The sequence below is a fragment of the Schistocerca gregaria genome, chromosome 2, assembly GCF_023897955.1.
Source record: "Schistocerca gregaria isolate iqSchGreg1 chromosome 2, iqSchGreg1.2, whole genome shotgun sequence".
Classification (NCBI taxonomy): Eukaryota; Metazoa; Arthropoda; class Insecta; order Orthoptera; family Acrididae; genus Schistocerca; species Schistocerca gregaria.
Genome location: NC_064921.1, coordinates 952,604,768 through 952,621,351, shown reverse-complemented (window position 1 = coordinate 952,621,351; position 16,584 = coordinate 952,604,768). Strand labels below are relative to the sequence as shown.

Here is a 16,584-nt window from a genome sequence, read left to right as displayed (position 1 = left end):
TGTAGCAACATTACCAGCAGAAATGACTCCAACAGCTCTATCAATGACATCAACAACTCCAGCACCAGTAGAAGTGTCAGCAACAGCAGTGGTACCAGCGACAATACTGTCAGCACCAACAACTCCAACAGCAAAGATATTAGCAAAAGCAAAGGTATTAGAAACAGCAGTGGCACCAAGAACGTCACTCATAGTGTCAACTTAAGGCCAAGGTGGCCTGCAACAAAAGAAATGTCAAACATGACAACTTCATATAAGGTGCAGTCTCACAGCAATACTATAAATAAATTTAGACATTCAATTGCAGCTAATGAAACAATACCAGAATTTTCTCATGGAAATGTACCGACTAGTGTAAACCATTACTCTGGCCCAAAAATCTATATTCATAATGTGCAGGGACTTACAAATAAGCTAAATAAGTTAGAACTTTTAATTAGCATCAGCAGTGAACTATCAGATACCAAAGTACTGTGTATTACTGAACACTTTATGAGCTCTCTCAAAATAGAATCAGTTGTGTTACTACAATTCAGACTAGTGCATCACTTTTCAAGGCGAAACTTCAGAGGTGAAGGAAGCTGCATGTTTGTAAAAGACATTGTTTGCAGCTACTCCATTGGGCATATGTAACTCCTACTCTATTGAAAAAGACACAAAACTGTTTGGTATTGAAATCAAAAGTATTTATGTTCATGTAATATCAGTTTATAGATCTCTCTCAGGCAGCTTGTGCTCCTTTTATAGAAGTTTCACACCAGTATTAGAAAAAGTTATGAAAAGACAACAATAAAGGGTCGTAATCTATAGTGACTTTACCATTAAGAGAACATCCCCAACTAGGGTAAGCGCTTGATCAAGTGGTCATTGAAGTAATTCAAGTATACCTGAAAGCCACAAACATTATCAGTGTGTTGTCATCTCCGAGAGTGTGATGCGAAAGAGCAATACTGTGAACTTCTGATTGAGCCTGCCATGGGTGAGTGCCTATTTAAAATCTGCCAAGCTATGCTTGCCCTCATTTATCATGTTATTACTGTTTACATATATTTGCCTTATCTTACGGTGTTCACTGTATGTTATGGTGATTTGCGTACATGCCACATTCTCCTTGTACTAACATTCTTGGTTGTGTTGTGTGTCCAAGTTACAACACAAGTGACTATGAGTGTGGGATTGTTATCTGCAAGGTTTTCAGTTTGCTTGGTCCCCTGTTGCATCTACAATGTCTAACAGTGCTACTGATGAGTTTTTATGCCAGCTTGTTGATCAGCAGTGAGGTCTTACTGCATCTCAGACAACAGCAGGAAGCGTTTGCCACAGTGCTAATCAAATCCAGAAATTGCAAACACTTGCCTCTGGTTTGGCCAGTTCGAGTCTATCTCAATCTATGTCGCCTGCCACACTGCCCCTTGCACCACCTGTTTTGCCGGTCACTATCCTGGTCGTTTATCCCCGGCGGTTCTGACTTACAATGAGTCTGTCAAAGAATGGGAAGCCTATGAAAAACAGTTGTGGCAGCGTTTCCATGCATTTGGGTTGACTAATGTTACCTCATGCTGTTCTTTCTTTTTGTCTTGGTTATCACCTCATATGTATCAACTTCTTTGCCACATGACCCATTGCAGAATCTGTCTTCACTCTCTTTTGATACCATGTGCGACCTTCTTTCAAAGTACTACTGTAATCAGACACATGTCATTGCCGCTCAAGTTGAGTTCTATCAGAGTCGCAAAAAACGGGAACATTCCTATAAGACTTGGGCAGCTGAGCTTCATGGTTTACGCTACTGACGTACATAAGGAATCGTTGTTGTTGTTGTTGTTGTGGTCTTCATTCCTGAGACTGATTTGATGCAGCTCTCCATGCTACTCTATCCTGTGCAAGCTTCTTCATCTCCCAGTACCTATTGTATGCCAACCAAATGGTTCATGATGCAACCATTTTATTGGCTCCTGGTCATGAGGTTCATGAGGAGGCCCTCCAATGTGAAAACCCATCTCTATCTGACATTCTGACTGTTCCACAATCATTTGAGGTTTCGAGCACAGTGGGTAGTCAAACTGAGTCATGGTGTGAGGTTGCAGAAGTTCAACCTTCTGTGTCATCCAAACAAGCCACAGCGAGGGCAAAAGCACCATAGGTGCAAAGAAACGAACTGGTGCCAGTGCCATAGAGACTCACCACTTGCGCGAGTTCATCCAGCGCCACAGGTGATGCTGAGGATGAAGATATCTACTTCGTCTCAGCCAACTGCCAGCTGAGTACAATCCAACCATGACCAAGGGACAACAGACAGAAGCCTACTCACAAGATGGTAGAGCAGCTCTCACCCAATTGGTTATAGATGATTGTCCAGGGCTGACGTAAGACAGGGAACGTCATTTATTGAACTCTTAGAAGTGAACACACAGTAGTTGTAAATTGCATTTGCTATGTACTGAGGAATTTACCTATGATTACTTGCACTTAGCCATTGTGGGTCTTTTTTGTGTTATATTGCAAGCAGTGTTTTAGACTTCATTATTCAACAAATCAAAAATACAGGTAAACCTTTTTAACTCATTTGTGTGACTTTGTTACTAATTTGTTGGAGTGTTGTAGAACCTACGTTCTCCTATCCTGTTACCTGATCCTGAGGCACAGCCGTGTAGTAGTGGCACAGAGAAATTGTCTTAGCAGTGTACTGCACCAGAAACCATTTCACGAACTCACAAACTCGGCCTGCCATAACAACAATGGCAACTAGGCCTCCACAGCAGAAGTGATGAGGCCTTCTGAAAACTGGTGATGATGATTTACAAAACAGCTCACTTCCACCCCCCCCCCCCCCCCAAACATTTGTGGAATAGTTCACAGATGACAACATGGTGGCAGCAGTCCACATGTGAGCAAAATATCATTGTGGCCAGCCCACCTCACTAGAACAGCCACAGTAGCAGCAGCAGCAGCAGCAGCAGCAGCACAGCAAGCCCGGTAATGAACAGAAACACAAGTGCTCCGTGGTTCCCCATTGTCTGTGTGTTTTGTCACTCATCATAGACTGGATTGTCCTAAGAAGTGGGTCATTTATGCCAGTGGAACAAAATGGGCAATATTGCTCCTGTTTGTAACACAAAATTCTGACAGCCTATTGCAGACGCTGACATAGATATCAGTTGTGTATCGGCAAGCTTTTTATTGATTTCAAGGTTTATCAGAAGGTTTTGCACATGCAAGTCAACACTGGTGCTGCTGTGTCTTTACTCAACTTGCAAATGTACATAGACTTGGTTCTCCTCCTTTAGTACCAGTATCACGTACATTAGTCACCTACAATAAACAAAGTTTTAAATATTATGTAGTTTTTTAGACCCAATCACATATAAATCTGTCGTCTGTCCACTGTCTGGTGGTGAACAATGCATGCACCAAAAATTTGTTTGGTTTGGATGCCTTTAACCTGTCCCGGTTTACTATTTCCAATGAAGTTAATCTCATCTCTGATCAAGTGCCTTATGCACAACTCAGCCCTCTATGCTCTCAATATGCTGCTCTGTTTTCAAAGCCCACATCACCATGAAACCTTCAGCCAGACTCCAGATTTTGAGGTAAGACTGCTTATTATCATCAGTTTTTGCCAGGGAGCAGCACAATCTTTACATGCCTTGGTGCATAAGGAGACGTCTTTCCACTGGTCACAGGCATCTGAAATGGCGTTTTCCAAACTAAAGTCTACGTTACAATCTGCATCTTGCCTCATAACCACCAACCACATCAACATTAAATGTTAGCAATACTTGTGTCCCAGCACGGGCAGGGGGGCGGTGTTAGGTCATAAATATTCTGATGGCTCAAAGAGGCCTATTGCATGATCATTGAAGACACTTAATTTGGATCAGACTAGACATTCACAAATAGAGAAAGAAGCCCTCACCATTGTTTATGCCTTAAAGAAGTTTCATGTTTTCAGTGTGGTGTAAAGTTCCATTTCATTATGGATCACAAGCTATCAGTATTGCTGTTTAACCCATCAGTGTTGTTGCCAGACAAAGCAGCACACCTCCTTCAACATGGGGCATTGTTCCTCTCTAAGTACAACTAGGAGATTCACTTCCACCTCATGGCTAAACATGTGAATGCTAGTGCACTCTCCTGTCTTCTGGCCAGCCCAGACCCAGTTTTGATAGGGAGGAGTTACTCTGTCTCCATGTTGATGAATGCACTCATAAAACTGTTAATGGTTTTCCAATTACTAGCATTCAGGTCACACAGCCTAATGCTGCTGATCTGATTTTGCAGAAAGTGATACATTCTGTACAACAGCTGGCCTGAGGCTCCTCTGTTGTAGGCATCTGACGCCCTCTGTAATTACTATGTGTTTCGGTATCACTAACGGTGTTCTGCTCCTTGATAAGGACTATTCAGCTCCTTGCATAGTGCACGTTTTTTTGCCTCATTTGGATGGCAATATCACTCATTTCATTACAGCATGTTGTCACTGCACATCACAGTGAGCTGCCCCATGGGCAATGCTGTCTCCATGGCTGCAGCCTTTGCAGGCCTGGTATCGTCTCCACTTCGATTTTGCCAGCACTTTCCTTATTTCCTAATAGTAACTGATGCATTCTCTCGGTTCCCATATGTTGTTCGTTGCCCTCTTCTTCGGCCTCTGCCACTGTGGCAACCCTGTCAAAAAAATTTTCCATCAAAGGGCTTCTGGCAACATGGGTCTCTGGTAACAGCCCTCCGTTTGTGTCACAGGAGTTTGCTTCATTCTGCAACACCTGCTCCTGGTCCAGGGTGGCTGTCTTTTCACACGGGTTTGGTCATAATCCAAAATGGATTTCTGCGATCATCTCGCAATGCCATGGCCACTGTCTCTGCAACCTCCATACACAGGAGGGCCCCTGTGCCAATCTTTGCAACCAGTTGCGCCTGTGCATGGACCACCAGACAACCCCAACCAGGACACTGGCATCGCCATGCCAGTCTGTGGCTCGATGGGACAGCTGATGTGGCTGGGTCCCTGCCACGACATATTTGGGTCCCCTGTCATGGGTCGATGAACCTAGTGGAACTTCTTCAATACTGCTACCAGTACTGATGCAGCCGCCATCCACACTGGAGCCATCTCCTCCACCTCAGCCGCCAACTGTGGGGACACAACCACCAACAGGCCCTGGACCTAATGTGGACATGGAGCTCATCATGACATCACCCATCCTAATGTATGGATTGACACAAGAAGGCAGCTGTAACACTACCCGTGCCCCAAGTACTTCTGACCATATGCCCCAACACCAGCACATCACCTCAGTCAGAGCCTTGTAGAGGAAGGCACCATGGACATCTCGCAAATCTGAGCTGTTTCCCAAGGGAAGAGGAATGAAGTAATGTGCACACACTTGAAAGTCGAGCATGTAAGCAGTGTGTCGTCATCTGTGAGAGTGTGCTGCAAAAGAGTAATACTGCATACTTCCAATAGAGCCCACCACTGCTGACTGCCTATTTAAAATCTGCCGCACTACACTCACACTCAGTTATCATGTTATTACTGCTTATGTACATTAGCCTTATCTTGTTGTGTTCAGTGTGTGTTATGGTGATTGGCGTACATGCCACTGTCTGTTAAAGTTGTACTAAGATTCTTTGTTGTATGTCCAAGTTAGAACAGTTAGCAACATGGATTATTCTGTTAGATCTCATTATACAGACAGTCTTTCTGGAGTAAATGTCAACCCAAAAAAATTACAAGTCAAAGTGGAAGTTTTATGTCAAACCAATTAACTCATTTTTCTGCCGCATATGCAGAGAAAGAACTGGGAGGCTGTATACCACTCTCAAATGGCACGTGAAAAATTTGAAACTGTTCTAAACATTTTATGTTACTATTTCAACTGTCATTTCCCTTTAAAAACAAAAAACCATATGTAACAATACAGCATCCTCCAATTGGATCACAGCAGGTATCACAACTTCAACAAAAAGAAAGAGAGAGCATTCCTCCCTCAGCAAGACTAACATCAGCAACAGTGAACAATTTAAGAAATACTTCACTGCATACAAAAGAATATTTAAAACTGTGGTGAGTGCTGTTAAAAAACTACAAAATGACATCCTTCTGAAGGCTTCATATAATAAAAGCAAATGTATATGGCAACTAATCAACGCAAAAATGTAGAAATAGGAAAAGTGTAATTAAACTTAAAATAAATTCAACATTAATTACTGACCGAGAGGAAGTAACTTGTCTCCCTCAGTCAGTCTTCAGTATCTTCATTAACACAATCTTTGATCGCCTACATTGGGAACAGAAATAGGGGATAATTATTAGTAAAATAAAGAAAAAACGCCAGGACAGGAAGAAATGAGAAATGATCCCATGCTTCCTTCTCCACAAATGCAGTAAAATTATTAGTAGACTGCTGTCTCATGTAATAAATTCTGATGCAATGCTTCCATAAAAACTTAAAATGGCAAAAATCATACCCATGCATAAAAAGGAATCAAAAGAAGATCCTGGCAACTACCATCCAGTTGCAGTCCTCTCAGTATTCAGTAAAATATTTGAGTATGCAATGGCTGCCAGACTAAACTCATTTCTTACCAAAAAAAATAACATTCTTTTTCCTGCATTCCAAGAAAATAAAAAAAAAGTTACTAAATGTAACACCAAACAGTTTTCAAAGAAACCTTGGATTACTACAGGTATTAAAGTGTCTTCAGAAAGAAAAAGAAAACTGTATGACAGCAAGAATTATTAAAGACCCAGAAGAATTTTACACTATAAAAACTATTGTAACATACTGAGAAAAGTTGTCAGAAAGTAAAGAAATAAGTATATTAGACACAAAATTAACAACTTGGGCAATCAAATCAAATCAGTATGGAATGTTCTTAGAAGGGAGGCAGGAAAAGTAACCACTGGGGTAGGTAGTATTACTATTAAAGAGAATGAGGCCATCCTAACCAACAACACAAGTAGCTACTGTATTTAACAACCATTTCTCAAGTGTAGATGAAAAAATTGGTGAGAATAGTTCAAATGAAAAAGCCAAGCAGTACATGGAAGAGTCAGTTTTGAAAAATCCTAGTCAGATTAATTTTCACCTAACAACCTCTTGGGGAAATAAGGAAAAATCATTAAATCTTTGAAAAATAAATGCTCTGTTGAAGTAGATGATAACTCTAGCATGATATTGAAACAATGTGGAGCAGTTACAGCTGATGTTCTGAGTCACACATGTAATGCAGAGTTTGATCATCAGTCCCCTTCTGTTCTTGATGCGAGAATGACCTCCCTTTTTATCTGAAACAAGAAGCTAAACTGACACTTTTTGCTGATAATACAATCGACTAAAGGAATTTCCAATAGGAAATGATACAATTAATGTCTTTGGAAAAGTTACCGATTCGTTTTCTGTTAATGGGGTTGCTCTGAACTTTTAAAAAACACAGTACATCTAATTTCCTACTGCAAGGAGTACAGTTTCTTCCGTAAATATAACACATCAACAAAACTCAGTTGCCAGGGTATGGCATACTAAGTTTTTGGGTGTACACGTGGATGAGAATCTTATTTGGAGACTTAATATTTTGGATCTCCTAAACCAACAAGGTTCAGCTACTTTTGGGGTTATAGAAAATAGTAAGCTAACAAACTTTGCGTACTTTCACTCTCTGATGGCATACAGAATAATATTTTGATGTAACTCAACACTTAGGCAAAAAGTATTCACTGCTCAAAAGGAAGTGGTTAGAATAATGTGTAGGGCTCATAGTCACAGATATTGTAGACATCTGTTTAAAAGGTTAGGAATTCTTACAACAGCCTCACAGCACATTTATTCAGTAATGAAGTTTGTTCTCAAGAGTGTGGTGCCTTTGTAGATGTCGTCATGTTGTGGTTTGTTGTGCCCTCTGGTGGTATGTTCAGGGTTTTCGTTTGTGTGGTGTAATGGGCTCAGTTTGCTCTTGCTCATTATCCAGAATTGTTCGTGTGTCGGCTGTGTTTGTAGTGGAATTTGTTTCAGTGAGTTAACGATTTTGTGGTTTTGTGTGAAGGTTAATTTAGTGTTGTTCGCTGTATGTCATGTGGTAATTTTAGTAAAATTAATTGGTTGTTGTTTTTGTTCAGGAATGGATATGACGGATAAAATTAACAGTGCGCGTCTGAGGGATATGATGGGGAACAGTCCTTTGGAACTGATCAAGTTTTTGCAGATTTTTGGTTTAATTGCCAAGGTTGTGAAATGCTCTATTTGTGGCGAAGAAATGAAGTTGGCTAAAGTTCAAATGAAGTTGGCTAAAGTTTTGGCGTCTCGGACCAGGGACAGTTATATGTGGCACTGTCGAAAAGATGACATTTGGCATTCCATATGGCACGGTTCCTGGTTCGAGAAGTCTAGGTTGGGCATGCGCCAGATTGTTCTGGTGACTTATTATTTTTGGTATAGATCCCCACACAGTTTTTGCATGCATGAGACTGGTGTGAGTGAGAGGAATGTGCTTGATTGGTTTTCTTTTTGCCGCGAGGTGTGTTCCGAGTTCATTAAGTGCATGGGTAAGTTGGGGGAGGGGGGGCGGGGGCAGGGGGTGGGCAAGGGGGGGGGGCATGGGGTTGTTGTGGAGGTGGACGAGTCACAGTTTGGGAAAAAGAAGTATGGGAGGGGTAAGTCTGTGGTTGGTCTGTGAGTGTGGGGCACTGTTGTTCCGGGGGGTGGGTGTTCTGAATGTGTTTTTAGGGTTGTGGAAGGGAGGTCTAAGACGGAATTAATGGGGTTACTTGAGGAGTACATAGAACCGGGGTTCACAGTAGTTTCAGATGCAGTTTCTTCTTATAGGGGGTTGGGTAAGAGAGGATTCCATCATTTAGTCACTAACCATAGCTTAGAGTTCGAAAATTATGAGACGGGGGCTTGCACAAATACAATAGAGGGGATGTGGGGGAGTGTTAAGTCAGTTCTTGGGAGGGGGAAGAGGCGCTCTTCCAACTTTCAGTCTCACTTAGATGAGTACTGTTGGCAGAAGTGTGTCCCTGAGGGCTATTGTGTTTTTCGGTTTTTTTTAAGGGCTGTTAGTAAAATGTATAGGCCAAAAGTGGTGGGTTAGGATGGTTTGGGTAAGTGGGTGGGTGGCTGCGGCTCAGGGTGGGGTGGGTGGTTTATTTCGTGTCAGTGTGTTTCTGGGGGGGGGGGGGGGGGGGGAGGGAGTGTGTTGGTTTGCGTTGTATTTGTGGAGGATCTATTTTGTTGAAGTTTTTGTTGAGTTGTAGTGTGTGATTGAGATTTTTTTATGTTGCATTTGGTTTTTGTTTATGGGTTTTTTTTATTTGGGGGTGAGTGATTATGGTGGCCAACTAGTTTGTGGCACCGGAACTTTTCTGTGGTAAGTTTTTATTGTTTTGTTTACAGTGTATGTGTTGTGTGTTGGGGTCTAGGGAAGTGTTTTATTGAAATGTGTGGCGGTGAATGTTGGTATCAGGAGATGTTTTTGAGCTACATAGGTCAAGGGAAGTGTTCGATCCTAATTTATGGGATCGGGAGCTGCTGTTGAGCTATACAGGTCAAGGGAAGTGTTCGATCCCAATGTGTGGCGGTTTATGGTGGTATTGGGAGATGTTTTTGAGCTATATAGGACAAGGGAAGTCTTTGATCCTAATTTATGGGATTGGGAGCTGCTGTTGAGCTATATAGGCCAAGGGAAGTTTTAGGTCCTAATTTATGGGATCCGCAGCTGCTGTTGAGCTATATAGGTCAAGGGAAGTGTTCGATCCCAATTTATGGGATCAGAAGCTGGAATTTTTTCGCCGTTTTGAGTAGTTTTGTATGTGGGTGACTGTCTAAATTTGTTTCTATTTAGTTTGTCCCCACCCAAAAAAAAACAAATTTCCCGTGCTTGTCCCGTTAGTGTCATTAGGCTTTTTGTGGAAAGCGTGTGTGTTTGTTTTTTGATGTATTTTCGTCCTCATAATGTGTACGTAACGACTTTATATGCGCCATATTGGAATCGTGGTTTATGGTTGTTTCCACTACATTTGTGACGTCATGGGTCAAAGTAGACAGGCGGGATCGGAGGCTTCCGTATTTCCGATCACTCTGCAGATATATTACTAGGAACTTAACATCATCAACTAATTTTACAATTTTGTTGTTTATCTTCAATGTGTGTTCATTTTGTTTTTGATAGTGGGATATATGAAAAATCATGGCCACCGTTTTCCCAGTGTTAATTATAAGTTTATTTTTTTCAAACCAGTGTGTTAGCTCCAGCAATGATGTATCTGTAGTTAATTGAAACTCTTTTGGTCTGACTCTGTAATCAAAAGACTGGTATCATCTGCAAATAAAGTTTTCTTTTTGGCATGGACAGTGTCATTCAGGTCATCAATATGCTAAAGAAAGAGGATAGGGCCTAATGTTGATCCTTGTGGCACGCCATATTTGATGGTAGCTTTTTTGATGTGTATGTTGTTCTTGACATGTTTTCAGTTATTGTGTCTTGTTTGAGAACAACTTTTGGTTGCCGACTAGTAAGATATGATCTAATCCATTCGTTTGGAATACCTCTAATTCCCTTTCTTTCCAACTTATATCTATACATATAATATATGCACTTTTTGCCATTTAAGGGAATGGGGTAGAAAAAAAAGCCCTTGATTCATATGTGCATTTCTTATGCACTTGACATGTTCCATGTCATAACTGTCACCATGAGACTGATTAGTTTAACATACAACTAACTAACTTCTGATGCAATATATGAATTGCTTTGCTCTGTCCTACACCTGGTTGACAAAAAATGCCCAGCTACTCAGATCTTTCTTGACTTCACAAAGGCTCTTGACATGGTGAACCACAACACACTTTTGCAAAAGTTGGATTGCTATGAGATAAGGGGAACTGCCAGTGGCTGAAGATCAGTAATTATATTTACGAGTGAACAGATTATGTTCATATAAATAAAGTAAATCAGTCAGGTATTCTAAAAAGTGCTGCACTCATTTACACAAGATATAAATATGGTGTGCCACACAGCTCAGTTTTAGGTCTTTTTTTCATTTCTTCTTTATTTAAATGACCTCCCCCACACCATACCCACTAGCAAGGCATTTTTGTTTGTCAACAACACTAATGTCCTTAATTTCAAATACAGACGAATCTCTCAGTCAGCAACCAACAGAAATACTGCCCCAACAGACAGTATCAGATTGCTCCTCAAAACAGAAAAGACAGTATGCCGAACCTTTCACACCATTCAGAACAGAATTCCAGGTTCCAACAGCAACAATAAGTGAGAGCAATGTTGAATTTGACAGTGACACTAAATTATCAGGGATCCACATCATAGACACACTCACATGGAAAAACCAAATTGAAATGATTCGTTACAGGCTAAGCAAAGTCTGCTTTATGCTCCACTCAGTGAGGGATGAGCTAAACACCAGTACATTAACTTGTATAGTATCATACTCTTTTCCATTCAGTCCTAAGTTATGGAATCATTTTTTGGGGCCATGAATCAGTGAAATTATTCAAATTCCCAAAAAAGGCAATTAGAACAATCCTGCACAAGCAGCAAAGAGAAACCTGTAAATCACTCTTTAAATAAATAACCATATTGCCTCTCCATAGTCAACACATTTCTGACCTGCCCTGCTTTATTAAACAAAACATCAGCAGACTGGGCTGGTACCTGGATACTCACCACTATGACATGAGGTCGAAGAGATTGTCAAGGTTAGTTCTCTATTCAATTAAACTGTACAGTAACAGTGTCAAGTGTATAAGAATCAAACTTTATAACCATTTTCCAGAAGAAATAGAAATTATTCAAGAACCAAACAAACTAAAAAAATTAAGACAATTGTTAACAATGTAGTGCTTCTCAGTAGGTACTTTCTGCAGTGTGATCTATAAACGAATGTGAGGTATACCAGTGAACCAGTGTTTGTGTTTATATGTTCTTTATTATATTGTACACTTCTGCATATTAAATGGTTGGGAAAGAATACATATCTTCTGTGTGATATACGCTATGTTTAACAATGTTGTTGGACATGGGTTTATTAACATCTACTTGTCTTTCCCCATATCATATTGTACACTTCTGTACAGTGATTGATTCAGTGGATCAATAAAGATATAAGACAATGATATGTACATATGGAATTCAGTTTCCTTTATTTCTTTTCTCTCTGGAAGAAATTTCGTACTGACATAATCAGATTTTGAATTACGTCTATTTCAATTAGGATGCGACAAAGTAATATCAGTATCACAAAAAGTAAAGGCCACGAAAGCAGGAATTCGCTATCAAGTTTATTAAATGAATCCTCTAAATTAAAAGAGAATGCGCTGCTGCCTCAAAACGACGTAATAACAGTAAATACGTGCACAATAAACCAACGGAGAAAGTTTCAACATAACCTTTTGCCGGTTCCGATTAAATACGTATTTGTCCCTTGCAGTGTCATAGGTCCGGGGTTACATCCTAGTATTCGAAGAATTCTTGATGACAGTCGCGATATTTTCGGAATTGCAGTAGCCATCGTCGAGAACTGTAATAATAGACCTTTAACCACATGATAACAACAGCGATGCGCATTTGTCGAATGTTTGGGTTGAAATAGCAGGTGCCAGGTGCTGGCGCCGCGAGATCCTGGGCAGTTTGAAATGATTTACTGGTTGCCTGACAGTTGACACTGTGCTGAATACGGTTAACAGTTGGTTTAAGGTTCATTTATATTCGTAGTAAATTTGTCTTTCGGGAAATTTTCTTAAACTGAGTTTTAAAAGATTTTACATACGAAAGGCCTTCCCTAATACGATGTTAGATCGTAGAAAGCTGGTAGTAGGCCCTTCAGAAGCTGAAGAAATTTAAGGTACTAATAGATTTCAATGATATTTTTATTCATTTGTATGTAAGTTCAAACTTTGTGGTTCCTGCTGTTCATGGTGCCTAAGCAGGAAGGCACATACCACGAAATAAAATTATATGCACGTTGAATATGCTAGGCCCTTGATGTAGCTTACTGTAAGATGAAAGCGATTTATTAAAAACATGTTGCATTTACTAAGGACTCTATTACTCCAAAATTACTTTAATAAAATTAGAACTTGAAAATCTCATTTTATCTTGTCGATTCTAAAAGTCAAGATTTTAAAAAAAAGGAACATTTCACCTTATTGTTACCAGCTGCTCTGAAACTTCAGTACAGTTATCGAACTTTGTAGAGATAGTGAATGATGTTTTTGTAAACATACATACTGATTTTGCATAAATGGGCAAACTTTGAACTCTGAAAAAAACACAGCTCATCCAGTTTTGTACTGTTTAAAGAATATAATCCCCTATTGACTTAGTATACCTACAAGATATAATAAAGATGTAGATACTTCGAGGTTCTTTTAGGCGTGCATATTGATGAAAACTTTAACTGGAAAAACCAGACAATGGATCAGCTAAAAAAGTTTAGGTTCTGCTACTTTTGCCATAAGAATAATTGCCAAGTTTGAGAATATAGAAGTCAGTAAGTTAACCTGTTTTGTATATTTTCATTCACTGATATCTCACAGGAAAATATACTAGGGTAACTCCTTACTTAAGTATTCAATGCATAAAAGAAGGTAATTGGAATTATGCATGAGGCTCATATATGCATCTTGCAGCCATCTGTTTAAGTGATGGGGAATATTAATCACAGCCAGATAATACATTTATTCACTCGTAAAATTTGCTATCGACAATCAACATGAGTGTGAAAGTAACAGAGGTACTCACAAGTACAACACTAGAAGAAAAAATTATATGCACTATGGTTCAGTTAAGGACTTTCATCCACAAAGGGATGCAGTATGCTGCTATAAAGCTCTTTGACAGTCTACTCATGGAAATAAATTCAAGTAAATTCTCTCTCTCTCTCTCTCTCTCTCTCTCTCTCTCTCTGTGTGTGTGTGTGTGTGTGTGTGTGTGTGTGTGTGTGTGTGTTTTACATCACAACTTTATTATGTATAGAACATGTAACTAACTAACAAGTAGAATCAGACAGTGGAATAACAACAAGATGAAAGTGAGTAAAATGGACATTTAAATTAGATGTCCAATGTAGCAGAAGTAAAGCACTGTTAAGTCCTTGTGCAGATCATTTTTGTTCCTGATATTGTATGTATGAGCTGAGCTGTTTGTTGGAAAAAGCGATATATTATTTAGGACAAATTGTATTAAGGAGTAAATATACTGAGAGGCAGTTGTTAGATACCCAGTTCTTTGAAGAGGTTTCTAGAGGACGTCCATGAATTTACTCCAGAAATAATACGCATTACATGCTTTTCAACTTTTGTTTGACTTCAAGAGTTACCCCAAAATATTATACCATATGACATTATGGAATGAACAGACAAAGTATACAAGCTTTTTAATTTTTATGTCACCTACATCAGCTAACATTCGAATTGCAAAGGTGTTTCTGCAGTTCTGTGGTGTGCTCCTTCCAACTGAATTTATTATCAAGTTTTAATCCCAGGGATTTAAGACTCAACCTCTTCTATCTGCTCTTCTTCATACTTTATGCATATACTGGGTGGAAACCTCTTACAGGTTCTGAATTGCATATAGTGAGTCTTTTTGAAGTTTAATGTCAGTGAGTTGGCTTTACACCATTTATTAATATCCATGAAAATATAATTAGCAGATCTTTCTAGAACTACACTCAACATACTATTTATTGCAATACTTGTGTCATCTGCAAACAAAACGAATTCTGCTTCTGGCAGTGTAACTGATGAGAGATCATTAATGTACACAAGAAAAAGCAATGGCCCTAAGATGGATCCTTGTGGGACAACACATGTAATTTCTTTCCATTCTGATGATGACTGATGACTTAATTCACTAGTCCCTTGCACTGACGCCCTTTGTTTCCTGTTAGTGAGGTATAACTTGAACCATTTTGCAGCACTGCTCGTGAGACCTTAGAATTCTAATTTATTTAAAAGGATATTGTGGTTCACACAATCAAATGCCTTTGACAAAACACAGAAAATACCTGATGCTTGTAATTTGTTATTTAATGAATTAAGTACATTTTCACTGTAGGTGTAAATAGCCTTCTCAATACCAGAACCCTTCAGAAATCCAAACTGTGTTCTTGATAATATGTTATTTGTGGTCAGATGGTTGAGAAGCTGCCTGTACATTAATTTTTCTAAAATTTTTGAGAATGCTAGCAAAAGTGACATCGGTCTGTAGTTTGATGATGCTATCTCTTTATCCCCTGTCTTTAATAGCGGCTTTACATCTGCATATATTAGCCAGTCAGGAAATGTCCCAGTTATAATTGACTGGTTACACAAGTAACTTAGAATTGTACTAAACCCACAAGAACATGTCTTAATTAACTTTGTTGATATTTCATCGTAACCACTAGAACGCTTGGTTTTTAAAGATTTTATTATGGAAGTTGTTTCTTTTGGTGAAGTGAGTGATATTCATGTACCTGAAGCTATTTGTAAAGGCTAGTTTAAGATATTCATGGGCATTATTTACTGACCCTGACAGTTCCATTTCATCAGTTAAATAGATTTGCCACACTATGCCCATTGGTTACTAATATGTCATCCACCCTTAATGCTATTTGCTACTGTTCCTTTCTGGTTCTATCAGTCTCCTCTTTCACTATATCCCACATTGTTTTTATTTTGTTCCTGACATTGCTATCTTTTTCGCGTAGTGCATTTGTTTAGATGTCTGAGTTACTTTTTTTTTTTTTTAATATTTTACAGTATTCCTTGTATTTAGCTAAATCATCAGTATTGGAGCTATTCTTGGTTGACAGATACATTTTCCTTTTTGTCTTACAGGAAATCTTTATTCCTTGTGTAATCCATGGTTTTATTATAGACTTCTGTTTAATTTGAGTAACTTTTAGAGGAAAACAGTTTTCAAACATGGTACTGACATTGTTCATGAATGTGTTATATTTTTCATTCATGCCATGAGCACTATAAACATCTTTCCAGTTCATATCTTTCAGGAGTTTTCTAAAACACTCAGTTTTTGGTTGATTGACTACTCTCCTGTACTCAGATTTAGCAGTCTTGATAATCTACTTAGAATTTACATCTAAAACAAGGAGCTACAAGTCATGATCTGATAGTCCATTTATTACAGGTTTTATGACATGATTTTGTTCCTTTGATTTGTCTATAAAATGTTGTCAATGGCTGTCCGTGATGATTTAGTGATCCTAGTTGGAAAGTTTAGAGTGTGAGTTAGATTGAAAGACAACATTACTAACTGCAGTAAATGTTTACTGGAAAATTTGCATTAGAAAATCTGTATTAAAGTCACCAGCAATCAAAATTTCTTTGTTTCTTGCTGTTAAATAACCCAAAAGAGCTTCTAGATGATTTATGAATAGATTATAATTTTCTGCAGGTGCATGGTAAATAGTTACTTTTATTTAGGATCTGTTATGGAACTCTACTCTTGTTGCACGTTTCTAGATGCTGCTCTAAACAGAATTCATTAATGTCAATGTTCTTGAATTTATGGCAGTTTTTAATAAATGTGGCAACTCCTCCACCATCCATATCTACTCTG

General features: G+C 39.0%; 2 protein-coding genes across 3 annotated transcripts in view; one reads left to right on the top strand and one right to left on the bottom strand.

Moving 5' to 3' along the window:
* The window catches only part of LOC126335426 (endoribonuclease LACTB2), an 81,658-nt gene extending 69,053 nt beyond the window's left edge, over nt 1–12,605 (bottom strand). Inside the window, exon 1 of one of the 2 annotated variants that reach the window (XM_049998703.1) lies at nt 12,411–12,605. In XM_049998703.1, coding sequence (XP_049854660.1) covers nt 12,411–12,532 — 122 coding nt within the window. In that variant the 5' untranslated portion in view covers nt 12,533–12,605. The remainder of the gene's footprint in view (nt 1–12,410) is intronic. The other variant, XM_049998704.1, reaches the window with a different exon arrangement.
* Nucleotides 12,606–12,775: 170 nt separating this feature from the next.
* LOC126335425 (centrosomal protein of 78 kDa-like) overlaps nt 12,776–16,584 on the top strand; it is a 122,452-nt gene continuing 118,643 nt past the window's right edge. Inside the window, exon 1 of the mRNA XM_049998702.1 lies at nt 12,776–12,865. The gene's annotated coding sequence lies outside the window, so the exon portion shown is untranslated. The remainder of the gene's footprint in view (nt 12,866–16,584) is intronic.